General features: G+C 42.1%; 1 protein-coding gene across 1 annotated transcript in view; it reads left to right on the top strand.

Annotated features, from left to right (window-relative positions):
* Positions 1 to 25351, top strand: part of dachb (dachshund b) — an 85622-nt gene that overhangs the window by 25094 nt on the left and 35177 nt on the right. Inside the window, exon 3 of the mRNA XM_070854692.1 lies at positions 21865 to 21980. Coding sequence (XP_070710793.1) covers positions 21865 to 21980 — 116 coding nt within the window. The remainder of the gene's footprint in view (positions 1 to 21864; positions 21981 to 25351) is intronic.

Below are 25351 nucleotides of genomic sequence, written 5' to 3'. Positions count from 1 at the left end.
GTTGTGTGTGTGTGTGTGTGTGTGTGTGTGTGTGTGTGTCGTTCCCTTACTCCTTGTTTGGGATGACCTACAAAGCCGGTGCCACATTCCTCTCCGCTCCCTCCCTCTCTTCAGGCTTCATGCTATGGGCTACATACAGCATTTCCATTCATAGTCGCTCATTAATCACCATTAATTTATGTTTAATTAGAGATTGATTGTCATCCTTTGGGGGCATTTCCTTTTGGACGAAGAGTAGGAATCAGAGTTATTGGGAGTGAGTTAGAGGAAATGACATCTGACAAAAAAAAAACGGCTGTGGATTGTAATCCAAGGTCAAGCTCAGCACGGCACTGAGTGTCCCAAAACAACGTCTTTAAACGGAAATGTCAGCGCTTTAAACATCCTGCTGCTTTACTAGCGAGCTTCTTCTGATGAAATCACTTCTTACACTTTGATATGATATTGTTTTATTCTACTTTATCTCAACTAACAACTTTTTAAACAAACGACCAACGGTTTACTAGTTATTTTATTAGTTATGGGGCGATTAACATTTAGGCTGAGTCGTTACCACGGTGTTTCCCTGGCTGCGTGCCACGCCCTCTCTCTGCCCACAAATGATCTTAAATAAAAGCGAAAGACGCCCAGTTAGCTTCCCCTTCATCAGGCCTCCGTGCACGTTAAGCGTCCGTCTGTGTTTGGTGTCAGTTCGTCCAAAGTCGGCTGATTTCCTGGACATTTTGTTGGTCGTGTTGGTCGTCCTGTAAAAACCTGCAGTTTCCCTGTGGTGAAATCATCATAATATACCAGCTCACACACGGACGTCATCACCATCACCATCATCATCATCATCACCATCATCGATGCTCTCTTGTGACTCTGGCTGAGCCTCGGAGCATCGCTAATTTTTGCAGCAGTGACGTCATTCAGATCTGTAAATAAAAGTAGCAGTGCAGCCATGTAGAAATACTCCACTGCAGGGAAAAGTTCTGCATTCAAAAGTAAAAGCACACAAGTATTTTGAGCAAAATGTTCTTTAAGTGTTGTTATGCACACAAATGATCGCCGTATTGTTGTGTGGGTTCAATAATGAGATTGTTTGCATGAATGAAATAATGTGTAAGAAACATTTTAACCAGGTTATCCACTGGATGTTAATATAATCTAACAATGATCAAATAATTTGGATTTAAATATCAATCTAGAAAGAAACAAGTAAATAAAGTGCAGTAAAACATACACACAGTAACATGTACGCACTCTTCAGTAAATGTACCTTGTTACTTTAATTTTGAATATATATAAAAGTTAATTTACAACCTGCTTCACAATAATTAAAGTAAAAGGTAGAAAAGCCCCCCCCCCAATGATGATGACTCCAGAGCAACTAAAATATCAACAGTACAACAATTACCACAAGAAATACAGCCGTGACGGCTTCATTTGCATAGCCATTTACTGCACATTGTAAAATAAAAAGAACAAAACAGGAAAATTATCAGTCAGCTATAATTAATAGAAGACTAATGCTGACTCCATTATTAAAGTCCACGGCTGGTTAAGGCTGACTCAGCAGGATCCAGAGAGCACACTGGACTCCCTGAAAACAGATTAACTAGACTCCAGCAGCATAATGAGGGCAATAACACGGCGCTTTATTAAAAAACAAAGTTTGGTTTGTGTGGCTGGTGTCTGTGAAATGAAACCAGGCAGAAACGGAGTCACGTTTTTACAGGCCGGCTGCTTCCAGGAAAGGGAATGACTGTCACAGAGCCTGAGAGGCAGAGATGTGTCACACCGGGCCTGATATTTACTGGAAACAACGATGAACTCATGAGCAGAAGCTCCTCGCTGGTCACCGAGCGAGTCGCAGAGGCAAGTACCGAGACAGACGGATAGAAAGAGGAGTTGGTTCATCCAGAGAGACGGACGTGGAAACAGATCCAGTCGTCTTTTGGATGACGATGATCATTTGTGAACAAGACGATGATTAATTAATTATTGTTGTGTCTGTTCTTCATGGACTTAACCTGGTTTGATTTGATGTGAAACCTTTTTGAACTAGCATTAAAGTTGGGTTTGCTGATGGTTGTTTGCAGCCTCGAAGGCTAACGCGACAAAGCTAACGTCTTTTCGTGTGCACACAGCGTCCAATCAGGACCTGAAAACTCTAAAACAAGCAGAGACACTGGAGAGACGGAGCTCTGTACGATAAAATCCTCCGTTGTTACAGGACCAGATCTTAAAACGCTGTGTACACGCAACTGATGCTAAAGTTAGCCATTTCCATTTGCTATTATTTCCAGTAAGCTGCGGTTGTGTGTGTTTCTGTTGTTGCAGTGTCAGTAGGAGGTGTAAATAATTCATGACTGAAGCTTAAAGGTCTCATTGGAGGTCTAAACTAGACCAGAACAGGCTTACGTGGTTTTAATGTTGTCAGAAAAACAGCACAATGGTGGATTCATGAGGTTTTCAGTGGGCAGGAGGAGGTCACATGATCGACGGGTCCCTTTATGACATCATAAGGGGAGTCCAATCTGAACAGAGTGTTTTCTCACAAAGAGAGGTTGCTCTTTCCTCTTAGTTTGACGGATTCCAGACACATCAGTGACAGCGAGAAGACATTAAAAAGCACAATATGGGAGCTTTGATATCAGTGGAGCTTGTCTCTGGCGTGTTGGTGTCCAGATCTTGTCATATTTCCCCTGTTATTTCAGCATCTAGACCCTCATTACATTTTATGAGTCCAGTCACTGAAGAAGGACCTGCAGTCTTCTTCTGTCTGGTGTTTACATCCCACAGAGCTGCAGGTAAAAAAAAAAAAAGAGGTTTATGTAAACACTTTAAACGTCTCATCAGTAACATCTATCACATCCGCAAATGCAAAAGCTGATCCAACCTGGCACTGTTGTGTTGTAAATGTAAAGAAGCCGGCGCACCTCTTCATTTCCTCTTTTTAGAGCTCGCACCACCATGCTCCAGCACACCTTGTGTCCTTTAATGCAAAATGACAACGCTCCTGGTTTGGAGACCTGCTGAAATCCCCTGATGGCAGAAACTGTGTCATTTTGTATTAAATAGATTGTGTTTTGGAGCATAATGTTCCAGGGTGGCCCCTGAAATGAGGCATTGCATCACTCTGGTCTAATATATCCACTGTAACAGGAGGCTGAGAACGAGCAGGTTGCATTTGACTCATGTTTTACAACAGTTTTCATACAAATTAGTGTTTAGTTTCTCTTAAATGTGATGACAATCAGCCTGTAGCTAGATCACGGAAGCAGCTTCTGTAAAAACAAAAAAAATAAGAAAGCATGTTTTTGGTTTACAGGTTTATAATTTCTCATGAAGTTTCCTGGAAAGGATTATGTCTACAAAAATAGAGACTAAAATTACAGAGTTTTATCGAATTTAGTTAGAATTAGACAGATGACCCCAGGTTAGATACTCCAGTTATTTGCTGGTATAATCTGAGTTTTTAATAAGTGATTTAAAAATATGACAGCCAAGCATCTTAACACGTGTATAATAAAGAGTTTAAGGTTGAAAATTAATAATGAATGTATATTTTAAGAGAGGAATGCCAATTTTCCTCTTCATTTTTTAGCAGATTACATAGTTTTTCTTCAAGGGAAGTTTAAAAACCAGCCAAATATAGTTCCTATTCTTTGTTTATTGTTTCATGTGTTTGCAATTTTAGGTGTTAAGCATTCCTGTCTTGTGCAAAAATCCCCCGGCTCTTCAGGAAGTTTAGTTTATTTAGTTTGTTTAGAGAGAGCAGATGCTTTAGAGCTGTGAGACTTGAAGCGAAGATGCAGGCGCAGGTGGGTGCAGGTGTTACCTGAAACAACAGGTAATCGGTCATTGTAGTTTAACCCACTTAGCAAAACAGTCACTGCTCTGGCTGTGGCACCGAGCTCACTGAGCTACTGACTGCTGCAATTAGCATGAAAATGATTATATCATATCTGAACACCTGGACGTGAGGCATATATTTTTAGATTTAGTGATAATATGATTATGTCCTGTGCACATCTCAAATGAACCATAAATCTGCATAGAAATCATATAAAACTCCAGAACTTGCTTGAGAAACGTCATGTTTTTAAGTTTTCTTCAGGATTAAAGAAATCCAGTGATTGCAGTCTGTGCATCCACCGTGACATTTCTAACAGCATCTCCTAATAGCTAATTCGGCACATTTTTAAATGCCAAAATGTGAACAGATTTAGGCCAAAAATGGGGATGAAGTTGTTGCCCACACTGAATCCATAGCAACAAATTATGGGAGCATTTTCCCAAACTTTTCCACTGATCTTGTCTGAGGACGAAGGGGATTTTTTTTTTTTCTTCTGGTCAATATGAGCCAGTATTTCTGTTGGGAAACTCCGTTATGTAATGACAGATAAAGTCAGAATTACATAAACAGAAAGAATTGTACTTTGAGACGTACGCGTGACCCAACAACAACAACAATCACGAAGCCATGCTGCTTCTCCCTCCTCCGATTGGCTAACTGATAACAGAGTTAACAGCCTTATAAACTGATTCAGCTTGTGTGTAATCAGATACCGTCGACAGCCTTATAAAGTCGGACACCATTAAAGCAGCAAACTGGGGCTGCTCGACTTCCTGTGACGGGGCTTGTTGACTCCATGTTGGGATCAGATTGGATTAAAATCAAACAGGTTGTGTGAAAGAGCCGCAGTGAGACGTTCAGTGCAGTGGGAGAAGCTAGAAAGTCACACATTCATCTTTTAAATGAACCAATTGAACAATATGACCATAATATCTCTGCAGGAGGACGTTGATCAATAAGAGCGGGTCAATAATTGCTTCACCGGCTGCAGTTTGTGGCTTTAGTTTCTGTTTTAAAGCAGAACCGCCCCCCCACCCCCTCCTCACAATCACCACCAACAACAAACACAGCTGAATATTTAACGTACAACGGATGAAAAGTCCCTGTTCTCATGCCAAAAAAAGCCAATGACAAAGCGGTTTTATTGTTCCAGTAGTTAGCACCGTGATATATTGCCTCCTCACTGGATGCTTCTCCTGGATCTCTGCTCTAATTAGCCAGATTACTTCTCTCCCTCTGTTGGGGAAATGTGATTGTATTGTTTGTGTCATCTACAGGCCACCGTAGCTGGAGGGGACATTACAGTACTTGTCTGTACCAGAGACGTCTGATCCCCATCAGAGGTCGATAAAGGTCACAGCCCACCAGCGGCACTCAATATTTTATAATAATCTTCATCAACTGAGGTTTAGGTTTTGGCTGTTTCTCTATTTAGTTGGAAAGTTTCTATGGGATTTGGTTTCTAGATGTAAACTGAGAGAATACTGGTTGAAATTAATTCAGCTCAACATTTAATTGCTAAAAATGCAACCTTGACTCCCTGAAGTTAAGCCTCTGAGATAATTACGTAATTTCCGACATCCATCTTGAAAAAAAACACCCATAAATCTGCCTGTCAATCATAGAAAAAAGTCGCTCTGTTTTAAATCCAGAACTTGCCTGAGAAACGTCACATTTTTGGGTTTTCCTCAGCATGACAGTAATCCAGTGAAAGTTGTCTGTATATCCATGGATTCATTGTAAACAGGAACTTCTAATAGCTAATTCGGCATATTTTTAATAGCCAACCTGTAAAGAAATTTAGGTTAGGTTAGGTTTCAGCTGTTGCACTGTGTAGCTAATAGGGTTCTATGGCATTTGGTGGATCGATATAAAGTGAGGAAATGCTGGGTTTAGTTGATAAAAATGCAACCCTGCCTCCCAGAAATGAAGTCCCTCTGTGAATTATTTACTTACTTATTACTTAGTTTGCATCCTGAGTACTGTGAGGTTAGATTTAGGCAACAGAAGGAAAGATTTTAGTTCCGATTACTTGATTTGGGGCTTTTTAAGAATGAAAGCATCTTTCTCTATTGTCTTTTTTTATTTATATGTATTCTTGTTGAAACCTGGCACCCACATTAGAGAAGACAAACTTATCCTGTGAACTGATCCTCATGTGTAAAACTAAATTTGTTGTATTGATGGTGGACATGAATTAAAATGACAAGTATAAGACACAGTTAAAGCTAACAGGTGCAGTTGAACCGCTATTATTTCCATAAATGATGATACTGAACTTTTGCTAAGCCTGAAGTGCCACTAGAGGAGATGTATTAGGTGTAACTCTTACACTTTATGATAAAACACTGTAAGCCTACTACAGTGGATCTTCTAAATAACTCTAAATGCTTCAGTTTTGCAGACAAGCCATCTTCTTTCTGCGATTATCAGTGGAAACTCTGACTTTTTTTTCCTGGCCAGTGTGTTTTTCCTGCTGCTGAAAGACGTCCAACTCTCTCCGTAAAGTCACTTTGTCACCATAAAGCGGTTTAATGTTTCTTTTTCATATCAGCTGTTTATAAAAGCGGGGAAAAGGGGAATTAAAGTGGTTGAAATGGGTGCGTTAAAGCAGCTGCAGCCTGAGAACGACGACAGTCAGCCGTTAACAAAGTTGATATGTTAGTTCATCACTGTAAAACTTTACAACTCTTTGAATGTTTATCATTCTTTATAATAACCAGCTCAGTGTGTGTGTGTGTGTGTGTGTGTGTGTGTGTGTGTGTGTGTGTTTTATTACATTTCAGTTATCACTTTTATAATGGCTAGCTGTGTGTGTGTGTGTGTGTGTGTGTGTGCTTCCTTACATGGTCAGGCCGACCTACCACGAGGGTGTAATAGAATAGAAAAGCTAATCTGTGTGTGTGTGTGTGTGTGTGTGTGTGTGTGTAAATCTGCAATAATAATATATTCTGGGAGATTCAATGTGTGTGTTTATGAAAGGAAAGCTGTGTGTGTGTGTGTGTGTGTATCTGAGTGTGTGTGTGTGTCCACTGTGACCCAGTGTAAACTAATATTGATTCAGCTGTTGGTGTTATACACTAGTCATAAAACTGGACTTATTGTAGGATCCAGGCTTACCTTCTGACTCTGTGTGTGTGTGTGTGTGTGTGTGTGTGTGTGTGTGTGTGTTGGCTTGGCTTCAGACCGTGTGCGGTTAAATGTAAAAACCCAGTTTACGTGTCGAACATGGTTTTGTTCACACTAAACGTTTCACGCTGCAAAATCGATTTTTTAACGTCTTCACTTCTTCAGTCTGGCGGCGAACAAGCAGCCAGACGGTGCGTTCACTGCCCCCGTCTGGTGGGAGGAGGAGGTGAACGATTCACACCTGAGGTTCCGGAACACTGACTTAAAAATAAATAAAAGATACATTGTTGCCTTTCAGTTCCGTCATTGGACAGTTGTGATGATGTCATCGTAAGCCAGAATTCCAGCCACTGGCAGCACTTTGAAAATACATTTAAAAACAAAAATTTACCCACAAAGTCGCTGCAAAGACACAAACCAGACGTGAGAGGACGGTGAAGTCGCAGTTGGGCGGCGCGAAACAACACGCGGTGGGAATGAATCAGGTTTACGTCCCGCGCGAATCGGCTAGTTTGTCTGTCTGATGGTTTATTCGCAGAGGAGAAGCTTTTTTTTTTTTCCCAAAAGCTCGAAACGGGGAAAGTGAGCCGGTTTGTCTTTTGGTGTCCTTGTGTGTTTATTTGTGTACAAGAGAAGGATTCAGTGTGTGTGTGTGTGTGTGTGTGTGTGTGTGTGATGTATGGGGACGGTGAGTAATACTGCATGTGTCATTCTGAGTCCCCAGAGTTTTCTTCTTCTCTTCTTCCCCTCTCTCTCTCTCTCTCTCTCTCTCTCTCTTATTCGTGTCCTTCTTCACTCGCTCTCTCCCATCTGTCTTCTCTCTCTCTCTCTTTCTTTATTTCTTCTTCTCTCCTTTTTTTTTTTTTTTCCTGTGACATTCCTGTCCGGCGCTGAGGGTGTCATCCTAGTTTTCTGCTGACTCGGTGCTTCACAAACACACACACTCACACACACACACACACACACACACACACACACACACACTCTCCAGCTGTTGAGAGCGGAGGCGTTTATTGGATTGTCTGTGTCCTCTATTTGGATAAGGAGAAAGGAAAGAGGGAGCGCAAGGAAAAGAGAGAGAGAGAGAGGAAGAAGGAGGGAACAAAGGAGGACAAGCGGTGACAAGAGGGATGAGAGATGGCGAGAGAAAGAAAAGAGGACAGAGAAGAACGAAAGGACACCTTTTAGGAAAAGATGAAAGAAGAACAAGTGGTGGAAAACAATTATGAGAAATTATGATTATAGCTTAATATACTAATACCAACATCTTATCAATATATTAATATTGCTCAACCAGTCTAATATATTTATTCATATATTAACGTATTTATTATTATCATTACCATAACACTAGTTATGATTAGTGTTAGAATAATTAGGACATTATTTTATTTTTCAAAATTAAATTACTTATTTTGTCATTTTTTCTTTTGAATGCAAATATTTTATTTAATTTTAAATAAATTGTTATTTTTTAATTTTTGTAATCTTTTAAATATGTGTTTTTATTTAAATAGACTTATTAGTCATATCCTAGTTACATGTATGATTTATTGGTGCGGTGCTCAAAAAAAAAAAAGAAATGTGCACATGCAGCCATAACTAGGATGGAATTTATTTAGTCATTTTATGTCTGTTATCAATTCTCCGTGTTTTACAGTTTAATGACAGCTGAGGGTGGACGGACACGAGCTGCATGATGACGAACCCAAACATGTCCGCGCACAGATGTTAACATTCGTTCACGGGTTTAATTTAATAATAGAGTGGAAGAAAAAGGGATATTTGCACCGTATTGGAGTTAAAGGGATAAAAGACCATTAATTTATTTTGCTCACATGAGCACTTGAGTTTCCTAAAAATGCAACAGCAGAGAGGTGTTAAGTGTTAAAATTAAATTATGGAGGATTTAATTTTAGACTTTACCTTACCTGTTTATTAAATATGAAGCTACAGCCAGGCTGCCGTTTAGCCTAGCTTAGCATAAAGACTGGAAACTGGTGGGAACTGCTAGCCTTGCTCCGTCCAAAATCCACCTACTAGTGCTTATAAAGCTCAAGACCTAACAAGTTTGATCTAGTTTGGTTGATTAGAACAGCAATCGAAGTGTAAAAAAACAATAATTATGGAAGGAAAATATACTTCTTAAAACAATTCTTATAAACATATTATGCAAAATACACTTTTTAATGTCTTTTCAACATAAATGTGTGTCTGCAGACCCTCAAACTCTGAGAAAAGACCGTCCTCTCTCTCTTTCTCTTCATCTTTCTGTAAATGTGTGCGGAGAAAACATGCCGTTTAGATTTGGCTCCCCTTATGATGTCAGAAGAGGATCTATTGATCATGTGACCTCCTGAAGATGTCGAAGGTGAAAGCCAAGCAGCCGACTGTTCAGACTGAAAACAGCTGCAGCAGCCATGTTGGAAACGAGAAAAACAAAAGTGGTTATTTGGACGTTAAAGCAAGTAAACCGGTGTTTGTTATGAATTGGCGCCATATAAATAAAGATTGATTGATAATATCACTTGGAAACAGTAAGAGGGGGGACTTCCACTCTAAAAACAGGAGATTTGAACCTTCATTGGCGGTCTGTGTTCCTTTAAGTGAGGCCAGCAGACTAAAGATGGACCGCAGAGACCTGAGAGAGAGATAGAAAGACAGGAGGTGAAACGAAGAGAGACTGAGATAAAAGATGGTATAGGTGGAGAGAGAGAGAGCAGATGCTGTGAAAGAACAATGGAGGAAGAGAGGGAGAGATAAATGATGGTCGGTGAAAGAGAGAGAGAGGGTAAAATGAAGGGTGAGGGAGAAATGAAAGATGACAGGCGTGGGAGGCGGCGGGCGAGCGAGGCAGAGAGACACAGGAAGACGGTGAGAGAGAGAGACAGGGGAGAAAGAGAGATAAAAGATGTTACGTGGAAGAAAGAGCAGCCGAGGAGAGGAAGAGGGAGGGAGGGAGGGGTGTGAAAAAGAGAGAGAGAGACGGGGGGAGAGAGAGGGAGAAAGTGGGTGTGTGCGTGAAAAGAGAGATGACAGGACGATGAAGAAGAGGAGGAGGAGGAGAAGAGGTGAGCGTCCTTGCACTGTCAGGGGCGATCGATGGCACATCATTTACATTACACTGACTTAACTGCAGGGAGAGAGAGAAGGGGAGAGGGGGGGAGATGGAGAGGGGGAGGAAGAGATTGATAGAGAGGGAGAGGGAGGGAGGGAGGAAAGGACAGGTAAAAGAAGAAGAAGAGGGAGGGATGGACGGAGGTGAGGAATGGCGAGTCGGAGGGGCAGAAAATTAACTACAGTTGAGAAGAGATGGAGGGATGAAAGGATGGTGGGAAAAAAAGGGGGATTGAATTGATCTGATGATGGTAGGGGCAAGTCTATTTTTTCCCTTCCTGCCCTCCTCCTCCTCCTTTTCCCTCTTCTTCTTCTTCATTTTTGTCTCTCCCCAACCACACCCCTTCACTCCTCCTCTCTCCCTCCGTCATGTGTTGCATGTCTCCTCTCATTACTCTCATCCCTCCTTCTCTGTCACCTCTCTCTCTCTCTCTCCATCTTTCCTGTGTTTCTCCTTTTTAAGAACAAAGATCAACACAGTGCTGCTGCTGCCCGCTAACTGGTTAGCTACTGATGCTAACCCTCGCCCTGCTGTGCTACATGCTAACGCCGGTATGCTAACACGGATCAGCAGCTTCATCCTGATGGATGTGTGAGCTGCAGCTCCCAAGTTCCTCAGGCTCAGGGTCATTCATCCCATCATGCATCTGGCCTAGCAGGTGAAAAGCTCCTACCACAGTGGCGACGTCCTTCAGCCAAAACAAAACACATTTCTGGGCTTTTGGAGAGTTTTACAAACATTAAACTCAAACATATAAAACACAGAGAATAATGATTGACTGTGTGTATGATGGTCTGGGTGAATACTTGATTCTGATTGGCTGCTGGGTGTCTGCTGAGTGTTGAGGTGTTCATTATCAGGAATCAATAATAATGGAGTACATCTGTGATCTTAACATAGCGTGCTAGCATGCTAACATTTGCCAATTAGCTCCGAATGCAAAAGACCAAATGTTCGATGAACAGGTGAGATGACGGCGCTGGTGAAGGCTCCAAAGTTACAGAGATTAAAGGGTGTAAAGGGTGAGGATGAGTGTCTTTAGCACTAGCGTTCTGCGCTAACACTGACTGGTTTAAAGAGCCACGTTAGCTCGCTATCGTCTTCCTGTCTGTGTGAAGCAAGCTGCTAAGAAGACAGGTTAGAAATATAAAGCTGGTGGAGCAAGATGGCCACCAACACTACTCTCTAATGTCTGGATTGTTGTATTTTGGGATGTTTTAACCTGAGGCACCAGCAGAAACATAACATTTGTCCAGCATTAAGGTGGTTTCCACCAAACACCAAGTGAATTTTTCTGCACAAGCAGATTAAATACAAAGACGTGAAATCGCGGCGGGCGCAATAAAGGATGTTGGAAAAAGTAAGTTAGCATAAGCTTTAGCCCCAGTTAGCACAAGTAGCACAAACATTAGCTCCAGCTCTCCCGTCACGTGGTGCCTTACTCGAGTAACACGAATAACCAAAAATGATCTAGCAGCTAGCAGCTAGCATCTCTCCACAGAATATCACACAGTTATCAGCATGCGTTGTGTTTACTGCGGCAGAAAAGGAACAAATCCGTCGGTCAGGCTCCACGTCGTGTCCCCGGCACCTCTGAGGCGTCGCTAAGGTCACCTGGACCTGTACCTGTACCTGTACCTGGACCTGTACCTGTGTGACAGTTTGGCTGGACTGAACCTTTAAATCAAAGCGGACACACACAAGCTAATCTGAGCAGGAAGGACACGAGTACTGCTGGAAAAGTCACCTGTAATAATATAATATCCCAACAAGAAGTTATGTATCTCTAATCCGCCCTCCCTCTGTTCCTCCCCCCCTCCTCCCTCCCCCCCTCCTCCCTCCCTCCCTCCCTCCCTCATACCATATGTGACATTCCTTCTCAATGTGGCGCATTGAAAACTTCCTGTTGTTATAGTTTGTTATGGAGCACTTCAAAGAGACGGGAGGGGAGGAGAGAGGGGGAGACGGACAGAGAGAGAGGGGGAGAACATGGGGTCTGTTATAGTTTTACCTCTTAAATGCTAACATGTGAGAGCACCGTGTATGCCTGTATGAATTATCCCTGCCTGTGTGTGTGTGTGTGTGTGTGTACCCGCATGCCTAGGAAGTAAGGTAATGACGCTTAAAGCCATCACACACACTCTCACACACTCACACACACTCTCACACACACTCTCACACACACTCTCACACACACTCTCACCCACACACTCGCGCAGACATGCAGACACACGTTAGCCCATCGACCTGTATAAGTTGTCTCGTCAGCGATTGTGTGTCGCTCCCTCTGTGTGTGTGTGTGTGTGAGGGAGAGTGTGTGTGTGTGTGTGTGCTGTGTTTAATATTTAATAGGTGCTGGTTAAAAATGCAGGAGTGTTTTTGTCTCTTGTCCCGTAGCACACCTGTTCCTCTGGAGGGAGGGAGAGAGAGGGGGAGGATGGATGGATGGATAAATGAAAGAGGGATGATGGTGGATGAACAGATACATATATAGAGGTGGATGAAAAATGGATGGATAGATTGATAGATGATGGATGGATGAAATGATGGAGGATGAAATGTTGGATTGATAGAAGATGGGTGGATTGATAGATGGAGGATGGATGGATGGATGAAATGATTGATTGATAGATGGAGGAGGGATGGATGAAAGGATGGATTGATAGATGGAGGAGGGATGGATGAAATGATTGATTGATAGATGGAGGAGGGATGGATGTAATGATGGATTGATAGATGGAGGATGGATGGATGGATGGATGAAATGATGGATTGATAGATGGAGGATGGATGGATGGATGAAATGATGGATTGATAGATGGAGGATGGATGGATGAAATGATGGATTGATAGATGAAATGATGGATTGATAGATGGAGGATGGATGGATGAAATGATGGATTGATAGATGGAGGAGGGATGGATGGATGAAATGATGGATTGATAGATGGAGGAGGGATGGATGGATGAAATGATGGATTGATAGATGGAGGATGGATGGATGGATGAAATGATGGATTGATAGATGAGGAGGGATGGATGTAATGATGGATTGATAGATGGAGGAGGGATGGATTGATAGATGGAGGAGGGATGGATGGATGAAGTGATGGATGGATGGGCTGATAGATGGATGGACAAATATATTGATGAAGGGTGGATGATTGAAGAATGATGGATAGGTAAAGAGATGGATGAGATAGATAGATAGATAGATAGAGCATGAAAGATGGAGGAGAAAAGACGACTGGTAACTACAATAAGCAGAGAAAGGTAGTAGATGGCTAGAGGGGAGGAAAAAGCGAGGGATGAGAGGAGGAGAGAAGTGTCATCAGTTAATCAATGTAGTTTTCCTGTTTCACTCCACTCTGTTTTAAGGTGATTTTTTTTTCCTCCCTTATTATTCTCGCTCTACTTCCTTTATCAATCAATACGTATTATTGGCCAACTCACTTTAGCTCTGTCTATTTCTACTCGTCTTTCTCTCTCTTTTCTTCCTCTCCATCTTTTCCCCTCTGTCGAAAAAGAGAGAGAGAGAGAGAGAGAGAGAGAGAGAGAGGGAGAGAGAGAGAGGAGGAAAAGCACAGAAACACAAACGCACAATGAAGTCATTCATCTGTCCAATCAAAGAGGCGGAAGCCCAGAGGAAAGTAAACATCCATCTCTCTCTCTCTCTGTGTTTCTCTCTATCTATCAGTCTCTCGCTCACTCTGTGAGTCCGTGAGCGTCCATGATTATGATGCCCCAGTGTGTGTGTGTGTGTGTGTGTGTGTGTGTGTGTGTGTGTGGACAGACAGACATATATCCCATTTCTCTGGTGTCTCTTTAAAAAGAATAGATTGTTCTGCTACAAACAAAGAGTAAAGACACACACACACGGTAAGAGAGAGAGAGAGAGAGAGAGCAGAGGATGTATGTCTGACTGGATTTATGATGGGCGAGAGACGTGGGGGGGACAGAAAACAGAGAGAGAGAGAGAGAGAGGGAGGGAGGGAGGAAGAGGGAGGTGGTGGAGCTTAAAAAAGAAAGAGAGGAAGAGCAAGTAATCGATGGCGAAATTGTGACATCATCACTTGATCTCAAGTTGGGGGAGGAGGGGAAGATGAAAAGGGGGGAGACGAAGGAGAGATGGATGGAGAGGTGGGCAGATTAATGTGTGTGTGTGTGTGTGTGTGTGTGTGTGTGTGTGTCTCCTCTTCACTTGTACTTTACTGTTTAAAGCGACAGCGGCCCGTTTGGTGAAAAGTCGACGTTACTTTCTGCTCGACTGCGTTACTCCGTCGTTTTGGTTCGCTTGTCGCACTTTCACGCTGATGATGAGGTTAGAAAAAGTTGCTGTGAAATTTAAAACATGAAAAAGGAGATGAAACACTGATATTAAAATCAGAATAAAGATGATACGCTACGGTTCCCCAGGGAGAAAACTGTCAGTAATCTAACTGTAAAAATAAAAATTATCAGTATTGAGATTCGAGAATCATTTTCAAAAATTTCAAAATTCAAAATTAGTCTGATAATTTGAATTGTAGTTGTAATACTTTTTTTTTTTAAGATCACCACACTTGAATGAAAGAATTTAAAATCACACAGGAAAAACTCTGCAGATACAGCAGAGCACAAAAAGTGAAGAAATAAGTACCAGAAGTTAGAAAAAAAAAAAATTTCCAGCGATTTCTGATTAAAATTGTACTAAAAGTGACAAATCAGAAAGAATATGAATCCAAAAAAACACAAAAATAAGATAGAAATTGAGTAAAATCAAAATAAAAGTTATAGTTAATGAAAAATATGGAAGAAATAAGTAAAAAAAAAAAAAAAAAAATCAACCAGTTAAATGAGATAATAATGTGAATGAAAGTCTATGAGTCCAAGTTAAAGGTCCGAACAGAAACACTTCAGCCTGTGAGGGGGAAATAAAAAGAGGTGGACTGAAGAGAAACAAACACCAGAAACCAAATCCAACAACAAAGAACGAATATGAATCTCCAGATGACGTCGGGCCGAAACAGGAAACCGATAAACGAGAGCGAGGACGCGGAAAAACAAAAGGAGGAGAAAACTGGGAGGAGGAATTGATCAGCAGCAAACTGATGGAGAGATAAAAGAAAAGAGGGAGAGAAAGATGAAAGATTTTAGCTAAAGAGGGTTGACCCCTCGCTCCACGCCACGTATTGACCACACCGGGCTTTGATAAACTACTGTGTGTGTGTGTAGGTAGGTGTGTGTGTGTGTGTGTGTGTGTGTGTGTGTGTGTGTGTGTGTGTGTGTGTGTGTGTGTGTGTGTGTGTGTGTGTGTGTGTGTGTGTGTGTGTGTGTGTGTGTGTGTGTGTGTGTGTGTGACCTCTGCACGTTCTGAGTTAAATCAATCTGTCAAACGTGTTAGTGAGTCCGTGCTTATTCACCGCCATGCCTGTTTGTGTGTGTGTGTGTGTGTGTGTGTGTGTGTGTGTGTGTGTGACTGACCCTGACCGGCCATCAGAGCCAATGACGGAGTATTGATCAAGGCTCCGTCACCATAGAAACGGCCATTTGGGAGGACAGGCGAGGGTGCGCGTGTGTGTCAAAGTGGGAAGACTTACTTCAAGGTGGCTTATCAGATCTGTGTGTGTGTGTGTGTGTGTGTGTGTGTGTGTGTGTGTGTGTGTGTGTGTGTGTGTGTGTGTGTGAGAAATGTCAGCTTTGTGTTTTCCATTCGCGGCATGTTTTTGTGCTTTCGGCCAATTAAAAAGGTCAAAAAACACAAAATACATTAGCAGCAAACATTTTCGAACCCGCTGTGCTCCTCATGTTAATTAGCACCGATCTTTACCTGTTTAATTATGAGACATTATAGTGATGACAGACTAACCACCTCTATGTGAACCTCTGCGTCAGATGTTGATGGGAAATCTGATGGATTCATTTACGGCACAAATCATCCCCGATAGCGACGTTCAAAATTAACACTAAACCTAAAAACAGAAGAAGAAAAACAAACTTTCAACGCTACCTTCCCTTTATATAATCCTAGAGTGTTGTTACAGTGATGCATGGTCTTACAAATATCTAGAATAAAGAGGGAAATATGTGACGCAAGCAAAGATTGTTGATGAGCTGACAAAATGTGTGACAGGTTGGCGTTTGAAGTTTTGTATCTGGTCTCTATCACAGTTCATTGAGTTTATTGTACCAAAAAAAAAGTAGGTATCATTTAATACTAGTGAGACTTTACTTTCCTTAACCATAAAAGATCTTCGCCATAAGATCTGTTGGCACTTGACAGTTTTTCTTTTTTTTTTTTCTAACCAGCATTACTTGGAGACATCCACCTCTGATTGGTTAGGTTTAGGTAGCCCCACCCTAAAGCTTCCTCCTCTTCCTGGTCTACCTTCCTCTAAATGGGACCATAATTTACTAAATGAACATCCTGCTGTGTTGAAGAAGACTGTAAACTAGCGACTGAGACCATAAACTCATTTGGATGATGTTTACTGAGCTAATAAATCAAGTGAGAATTCAGTTAATCATCAATTGACTTCCATTAAATTGGACTTCAGTGATGTCGCCCCCTGCTGGCCATTAGTAAGAATGCAGGGTTAAGGCTCTTCAGCTGTGGCTTCACTTTTCAGACTTTAAGTGTCAAGAGACCTCTTCTCATTGGTTGGACGTGTAAAAACAGGAAGAGGGTCTTCAAAAATGTTCTCCATCACTAGTCCAGGTCAGATCCTGCCTCCTGGAGCCATTTAGCTAAAACTCGAGTGCACGTTGAGGCGGGGGTCGAATCGAGGTCGGATCAGGTTCACACCGCAAACAAACCACTCCAGAATTTGTTTGTGACCAGACTAAAAGCGTTTTTCGGTCCATTTGACTGCTGTGTTTAGATCTTCCCAAACAAATCCTGCCAGTGAGGCAAAACCAGGACTACAGACACCTTCAGTCCGCTCTGAGGCAGCACATGTGAAATAAAGTGAAACTCAGTAAAACTGATGTGCATGTCATTGGTTTATAGATTTTCTGGGCAAACAAACTTTGACTCTGAGATGTTTGTTCCTGTTAATCATATTTTCTTTGCTTCTGAACCAAATCCATATGAAGGAGGAACTAAGGATCCGATTGGTTAACAGAAAAAAAGAGAGAGAGTCCTGTTGTTTTCTCCGCCTGCTGCGCCCTGTAGGAAATGAAAAGACCTCCAGTTTAATGGCTGCTCGGCTTCCTCACAGTGTGAGTGTCGGCAGGTACGGCGGTCGGGGGTGAAAAGTCACCGGATCACCTGTCCTGTAATGATTTCATGTGAGAGTGAAGTGTTTTGGTGAAGAAATGAGAGCCGGAGGAGGACAAACAGATTTGTTTCTATTTAAGGGTTCGAATAGAGTCGAGGTTAAAGGTTAACACATGAATTTAGGTCAGTGGACTGGCTGTGAGTGTGTGTGTGTGTGTGTGTGTGTTTAACCAGGCCGGTACATCTATATGCAGGTGTGTAACTGTAACTGTGTGTGTATGAGTATGTAGTATCTATGTAAGTGTGTGTGCTCGAGCTTCTGTGTGTGTGTGTGTGTGTGTGTGACCTGCTCTTTGTTCCTGTGCTCAGTGCAGTAAGGAGAGTGGACCGTTGACGAGGATTAATGCCCAACATATGGCAACCCTACGGGACACACACACACACACACACACACACACACACACACACACACACACTGCAGTCATTACTCTGAACAAAGAACTGTAAGGCTAATGAGAAGGCAATATCATGTGTCCTTTATACACACACACACACACACACACATGGCATGGATTCACATGGACACACACACACACACACACACACACCTAGATGTTGCTTACACATGGATGGATGCAGATGAAAACACACACCTACACACACACCTGGTACTGTAACATGTATCCATTGCATGTGTGTGTGTGTGTGTGTGTGTGGGGGGGAGATGAAAGGTAGCAGGGGGTTTGTTGATGGAAAGGCTTTAAGGTTTGAATGCAAACATCCCGAGTCTGTGAACGTCCATGATTATGATGTGTGTGTGTGTGTGTAAAAGAGAGAGAGAGAATAGTTTGTTTATTGTACAGGTGTGTGTGTGTGTGTGTGTGTGTGTGTGTGTGTGTGTGTGTGTGTGTGAGATTGAAGGAGAAAGAGCGGGAGAGGTTAAGCAGAGTTCAGGGGAAAAGTGAAGGTTCATGTTTTCATTTCTTCATGCTCGTCTGCCTCCCTCATTCCCTCTCTCACTCTGTGTGTGTGTGTGTGTGTGTGTGTGTGTGTGTGTGTGTGTGTGTGTGTGTGTGTGTGTGTGTGTTTTTCTCACATACAGAATCACACCCCAAAACATTTTCAGACGTTTTCTCTCCACATCTTTTTTACACACTTTTATCTTTTCCCTCTTTCTACCACTCCCAGTGGGATCTGATGATATACTCACGTGTTCCTGAAAACCTCAACACCCACTCTATTCTATTCTATTCTATTCTATACTATACTATTCTATTCTATACTATTCTATTCTAGTTGTAGCACTGGGTAGTAATTGACGTTTCTTTTAGCTCTGGTTTGGTTAATCTCTTACACAAAATACACTGTAAATCATGCATTGGCACAATAGCGATTTTCACTGCTATGCAGATGATGCTCCGCCGTATGTCACATTAAAATCTGGCCCACAGATGACTTGTTGTGTTCCACCACACTGAAATTAAGAATTGCATGTCCAAAAATGTCTTGTAGAATCAGAAATGATGATAATAATCATCCGCTCTGGGCGCTTTATATCTAATACTGTTAAAACGGAGGCCGCTAACCGTTGTTTAAAATATTTAATCTTATATTTTATCTTTTGGATTTCATTTACTTTTTAAAAAAAAGGTGAGGTGCTTTGTAATTTTTTCTTTAAAAGTGAATATTTGGGCAGCATGATGTGCTGATTAATCTCTTGAACATTAGAAAACAGTAGACATTGTCCATGACGGTATCCTCGAGCCAAAGGTGACCTCATTAGATGTCTGGAAAATAGTCCAAAACCCCAAAGTGTGATTAAAAATTACTATTACAGTTCAATATAGTTATTTTATATTCTTCTGTTTCGTATTCATCTGTTCTTTTCTATTCTACTCGACTCTATTTTCATCCGGTGACACTGCGGTGGTGTCTTGTACAGGTTTTAGTTTTTTTGCTCTCTCTCTCTCTCTCTCTGTCTCTCTCCCTCTCTCTCTCTCTCTAGGTGTAAATGACTTTGGACGGCCATCTGTTACTTAGCCACCCTGCAGAGAGTTGGCCTGCATGCGCACCTTCTGTGTGTGTGTGTGTGTGTGTGTGTGTGTGTGTTTGTGTATGTACCTGCCTTTATGTTCAGTTGCACAAGTGCAGTTACTGTATTCTTGTGTGTTTTTTATGCCTACGTGCACATGCATAATACAGTAGGTAATGTGTGTGTGTGTGTGTGTGTGTGTGTGTGACAGAAATGGAGGGAGATGCTTGTGTTGTGTGTGTGTGTGTGTGTGTGTGTGTGTGTGTGTGTGTGTGTTCTGCACATGTAGAACATGTATTCTTGTGCTTGTGTACGGATGTGAGACACTGTTTTACATCAGTGTTAGCATATTAGCGCACACAGAGCCGACGCTAATGTCTCTTATTCCGTCTCATTTTGTATTCAAACTGATCCTGAGAATCCTAAAACATTCTATTAATTATTATTGTTATTCTGTTTCCTGTCTGCAGCCTCTTCACATTAAAAGTCTAACCGCTGCAAAGACACGCTCAAAAAAACAGGACCCCATTGTTAGCAGGATTTTAGAAATATTATAATATTATAATGACAAATGAAAGAATCAAAAATGTTATAACTAATTGGATTTTTTACATTGTAATCATAGAATTAACTGCTGGGTTTTATTTCATTCCAATTAGCTCCAAATAACTTGATTACTTTTAGGAAACACTTTAGGAAATTAGTGACTCACACAGACCCATAAAGTAATGCGATAAGTTTAATTTTTCTGCATTAAGGTCTAATTGCAGTTTTAAAGCTTCTTCACACAGCCAGGATTAAAATTCATGGATTCATTTGACAAAATAGTCAAATTTAACTAAAAATACTGGAATTAGCTTAACACATAAAACAAGTACATGCACATGGAGTTTAAATTCACCGAGTTTGGCCACGAACTATGTTGTTAGAGGGCTTTTATTGTGAAGGAGCTGGATTGTAAATACTACATAAAAGCTTGAACAACCACTACTGTGAATATTAAAACCATTTAGAATTGTATTATTGGTATTATCTTGTGTTGAATTAAGATCAAAAGTCTGTTTTATCACACTTTGTGTCCCGAACAAATTGATCACAAATCAGATATTTCCTAATCTTACATCATGATTCTTCCTCTGTTGTTTTCATGTCTTGTTTCGAGCCGAACGAGTTGATAAAGATTTGAGCTGTTCCTGTCATAAAGCGGGGATATTTTAGGATGTGACATCTCCTGCTGTTTCTGCTGGTTGTACTTTGAGGTGTGAAAATGTCACAGAGAAAAAAAAAAAAAAAGATTTCTCCAGGAGACGCCGACTCTTAAGAAAGACCAATCAGATTTCACTCCAGTGTTTGTTGAACTGTCCTGAAATCAGCCAATCGGGTGTGACCTCGCTGTGGCGGCCAGCGAAAGCGCTCTGAAACTACTGTGCGCTGTGTGTGTTGTCAGTTTGTGATTTGATTACGTCCGAGCGTCCTGCTGGAACATCCAGCTGTCAGCTTCCACCGCTGAATCGATGCTCCGCCAACACTACAGCTGACATCTTTAATCATAATAAAGTTTTTATGCCATAAAAACCACGACTGTGGTCGACGTACAGTATCACCACGTGTAAAATAACCAAACTAAAATCAAGTGTTGCTTGATTTGTTGTGGGGATATTGACATTAAAGTGAATCAGTCACATCTTTTATGGTTCAAAATTATGAAATATTCTTACGTATTTGCTTACAAGAAATAATTTGAACTTAGTTTGCTGTTTCAAGAAATCACTTTAAGCATTTATGCATTGTTTTGTACACTTTTACAGTTAATCAGTCGTCCAAATAGTGACACAGTAATTACTTTCAGTCCTATAAGCACCGTAGATAATAAAGAAAATACATATAGGAATAGTTAAGTATAATGAATATGAGCACAGACTATAGAAGAAGTGGTTGTAGCTACTGTGATGTCACTGATTGGTTTGTGGACTAAAGTTTTGAAGCCTCGAGTTTGGCCATTTGACCGCCGCCATCTTGGTTTTGGAGAGTTTCTTTTCCCGTCCGCCTCTGATTGGTTGGGTTTAGACATTACCAGCTTACCAGAGACCATAAACTCATCAGGAAAATGTTCACTGAGCTGATGAATCAGGAGAGAAGTCGGCTCGTTGTCTCCATAGACTTCCATCCAATCAGACTTCTCTTATGGTCCCATTTAGAGGAAAATGGACCATAAAGCAGGGTACGCTTTAGGGCGGGACTACATTAAAAACAGCATGGCGACGTCCATGAAACCAAGATGGCCGCCCCCCATAAAGCGAAACTTGTCTGATTATATTATACAGTCAGTAAAATGGACATAATAAAGACAAACAATATATTTTCATCCTTTTTAGTTATTTGTTTATGAATAAAGTGTCACTTTTGTGCATCACTTTAAATCATAGCTTAACTGAATCGTATCACATCTTCAACAAATGTGATCCCTTCATGTCTCTGTACTCTGTGAATCTAATTCTGTGTCATACTAACCTCTCTGTGTCTCTCCCTCTCTCTCCCCCCTCCAGCTCTCGTCCGGGCCGTCCTCCGAAGCGTTGTTCTGGTGCAGGGATCCAGGAAAGCCCCAGGCTGCTGCACCCGGGCCTCCCCGGCCTGCTGTCCCCCAACCTGCTGTCACACACCGGTGAGAGAGGGTTCATCTTCTCCGTCTTATTCCTTCCTCTTCATCCTCTCTGTGGATTCTTTCAGATAACTGGGTCAACACAGCTAGATGTTGTTATGTTTTTGACTAGTGGATCAGGACTTTGTCATGTAATGAGCATATTCTTCCAACTGGACTCCCATACGATATCACAGACCTCAGAAAAGCTAGCTCTTCTTTCTGGAAGCTAAAAATCTGTGTTATGTCTTGTCTTTGTCATCTTTTTCGGAATTTGTCACGTCACATCGTCATAAATCATAAACGTGTAGTAGCTCATCCAGGCTGTGTGCAAAAGTTTCAGCAAAATGAGACCTCTGTGAATGGAGAGAGCCTCGGCTGCGGTCATAACGGAGGCTCTGTCAGGCTGTTAACATGCACACAAAGACAACTTGACAACATGTTGATGTCTGGCACCAAAGTCATTAAGATTCATCCTCTAAGCTGAATGAATGTCTGTACAAAGTGTCTTTTAATTCATCCAGCAGTTACAAATATAGAGAGACGAAGTCCGGCCCCTTCCTGTGGACCCCGTGGGGGCTTGTGTCAGAACAAATATGTACAGTTGTTCCCTTTCCAATACACATCTTTGTCAATTTAAAAGATAATTCTGCAAGTCAAGAAAGTCACAGTTTGTCGTAAAGATGTCGTTTTGCCGCTCAGTGAACTACAACTTCATTTCTGGAACAACATACGTCAGCTGCTAGCCTGCTAGCTAACTTAGCTACTCTCAGCGTGCTAACTTTTCTGACCCGATGTGTTTTATTAACCCCTTTAGCTTGACATCACTTATTCCACTTTTAGGTTTTTGTAATTAGATATTTTCTCAATTTTACGCTGCAACAGTTTCACGACAAACGGCGACTTACTTGACTTGAAAAACGATCTTTTCAACTGACAAACGTCATGTGTGTAATTCATGGTGCAATTCAAACGGGATGAAAAAATAATTTGTGCAGATGTTTTCTGAAATAAGGCCCCATGGTGGTCCACAGGAAGCTGACTGACTTTAGACTGGCGGTCTATGGGGGACCTGCAGTACCACCGTCGGCCACCAGGACACACTCCACTTTCTTCATCTTGTCTCTCACCTTCTTTCTTCCACATAACACCATCCCTCCTTTCCCTCATTCTGCATCTTCTCCTGGTTCATTCTCCATCTCCTTCCTCTCATCCAGCCCAGTATCACTGCCAAAGTGTGCAATAGACCCACTAGAGGGCGCTGCACAAGTGTCACGTGTTGCGCAGCCTAAGTGTGAAACCAATAGCCAACGTTGATTGTTTTAAGGACGTAGTTATTTCAATCATTTAATCTTTATTTATAAAGCGCCAATTCATAGCAGCGTTCTCTCAAGACTCAAAACTCTTTAATTAAGAGAGAGACCCAAAGATTCAGGGATTAAAAATTAAGGATTCAGAGATAATTTGGTGCCTAAATGTAACCAAACTGCTGCCGTCACCTGAAATGTGTCTCAGCAAGCTTTATTTTGAAAGTGCACATTTATTATTGCTAACTTGAGATGTGAGATCGAGGAAAAACGTGACCCTGACACGGTCTATGAAACCGTTCTGGGTCGTCTCATCCCTCGTTCCCTCCTTCCACCACGCTCCCTCCATCCTTCCTTCTCCTTTCCTGGCCAATCTTCCTCGCTTCCTCTGTCCTCTGATTCCTTTCGTCTCCCTCCCTCCCTCCATCCATCTATCCACACGTTTTCTTCTCTCTCGTTTGTTCCTTTTTCGGCACAGAAAGTGAAAACGGGTGGAAGGGGAAGGGAGGAAAAAAAAATGGAGAGAGGAAAAGAGGGATGTCGCCAGAGGAGATGATGAAACCTAAAAACGAGTGCCAAAGAGAGAGGGAGGGAGACACAGAGTGAAAGATGGCGGGAAGAAAAGAAAGAGACAGATTGTTTTTGGAGTTGACGGCGAACGGGTGGAGGAGGGAGCGGATGAGGGACCTGGATACAAGAGATGGAGAGTGAATGAATGGATGAACGGAAAGAAAGAAGGAAAAGAAAAGATGTCGTAGAGGGAAGAAGAGAAAAGGACCTGCAGAGAAAGAGAAAGGGAGGCTGAACGAGTGCAGACTGCATGGTGGTGTGATGAATGACACGTCTCTGGGGTCCCACTCCTCCATCTGTCCATCCCTCCCTCCTCTCTCCCTCCCTCTCTCCCTCCCTCCCTCCCTTCCTATCTCCTTCTTTTCTTCCGTCCTTCCTTCTCGACTCATCTCCCTCCCTTCTTTTCTGCACTCGGCCACCTCTTTTCTTTTCTCTCCATCTCCTTCCTTACCTCTTTCTCTCCTTTCCTCTCCATCCTCCCTCCCTCCTTCGTTCCTTACTTGCCTTAATCTCCTTTATTTCCTTCCCTCCTTCCTCTCTTTTCTCATCCTTGTCGTCCCATCATTCCCTCACATCTCTATCTCTCCCCTTTTTTCCTTTCCTTGTTCACATTTTCTCCTCTTTCTCTCCTCTTTTACTTCCCTTATTCTCTCCATCCCTCGTTACCCTCACCTGTTTTGACTCTCCCCCTTCTTTCCCTTCTCCTTCTCTTCTCATAGACTCCTCTTCCTCACACCTTTCTCTGCGATGTCACCTTCACCTCCGTTCTTTCCTTCCTTTTTTCTCTCACTCCTTCCTAATCTTCTCTCCTCCTTTTCTTCAACTTTTTCCCCATTCTGCTCCTCCCTCCTTCTCTCCTTCCTCCTTGCATCCCTCCTTCATTTCTAACTTCACACCTCTTTTCGTCAGCTTCCTCACCTCCTTTCTATGCCTCCTTTACCCTCATTTCTACCCTCCTTCTCTCCTTCCTGCCCTGTTTTTGCCTCCTTCTCATCTTTTCATTCCCCACTTCTTCCTACTCCCTCCTCTTTCTTTCTTTCCTTCCTTTCTTCATCCCTCACTTTCTCTTATTCTTCGTCTCACTTACATCTCAACCTTCACTTCTCCGTCTCACCTCGCACTTTCCCTTTTTTTACCCATAATGCTCTTCCCCTCGATCCTTCTTTCCCTCCTTCCCTCCATCCATACATCCCTCCATCCTCCCCTCCTTCCCTTCGTCCCCTTGACAGTGACTGTTGGCCTCCTTCTCTCCCCCTCTCTCTCCAGGATAAATAAAACATGGTTGTGTTTAGTGACATATGGACACAGCTCACTGTGGCATACTAATGACACACACACACACACGCACACACACACACACCCCACATCAGGTGTGTGTGTGTGTGTGCAGTCAGTAATCTGTGTGTGTGTGTGTTTGTCGAATATTAGTGGAACCCAGAGAAAACATTTGCTCACTTATGATCGCTCATTAGCGCACACACACACACACACACACACACACACACATGCAGTACATAT

The sequence above is a fragment of the Pempheris klunzingeri genome, chromosome 23, assembly GCF_042242105.1.
Source record: "Pempheris klunzingeri isolate RE-2024b chromosome 23, fPemKlu1.hap1, whole genome shotgun sequence".
NCBI classification, from domain to species: Eukaryota; Metazoa; Chordata; class Actinopteri; order Acropomatiformes; family Pempheridae; genus Pempheris; species Pempheris klunzingeri.
This window is presented reverse-complemented; position numbering and strand designations above follow the sequence as displayed.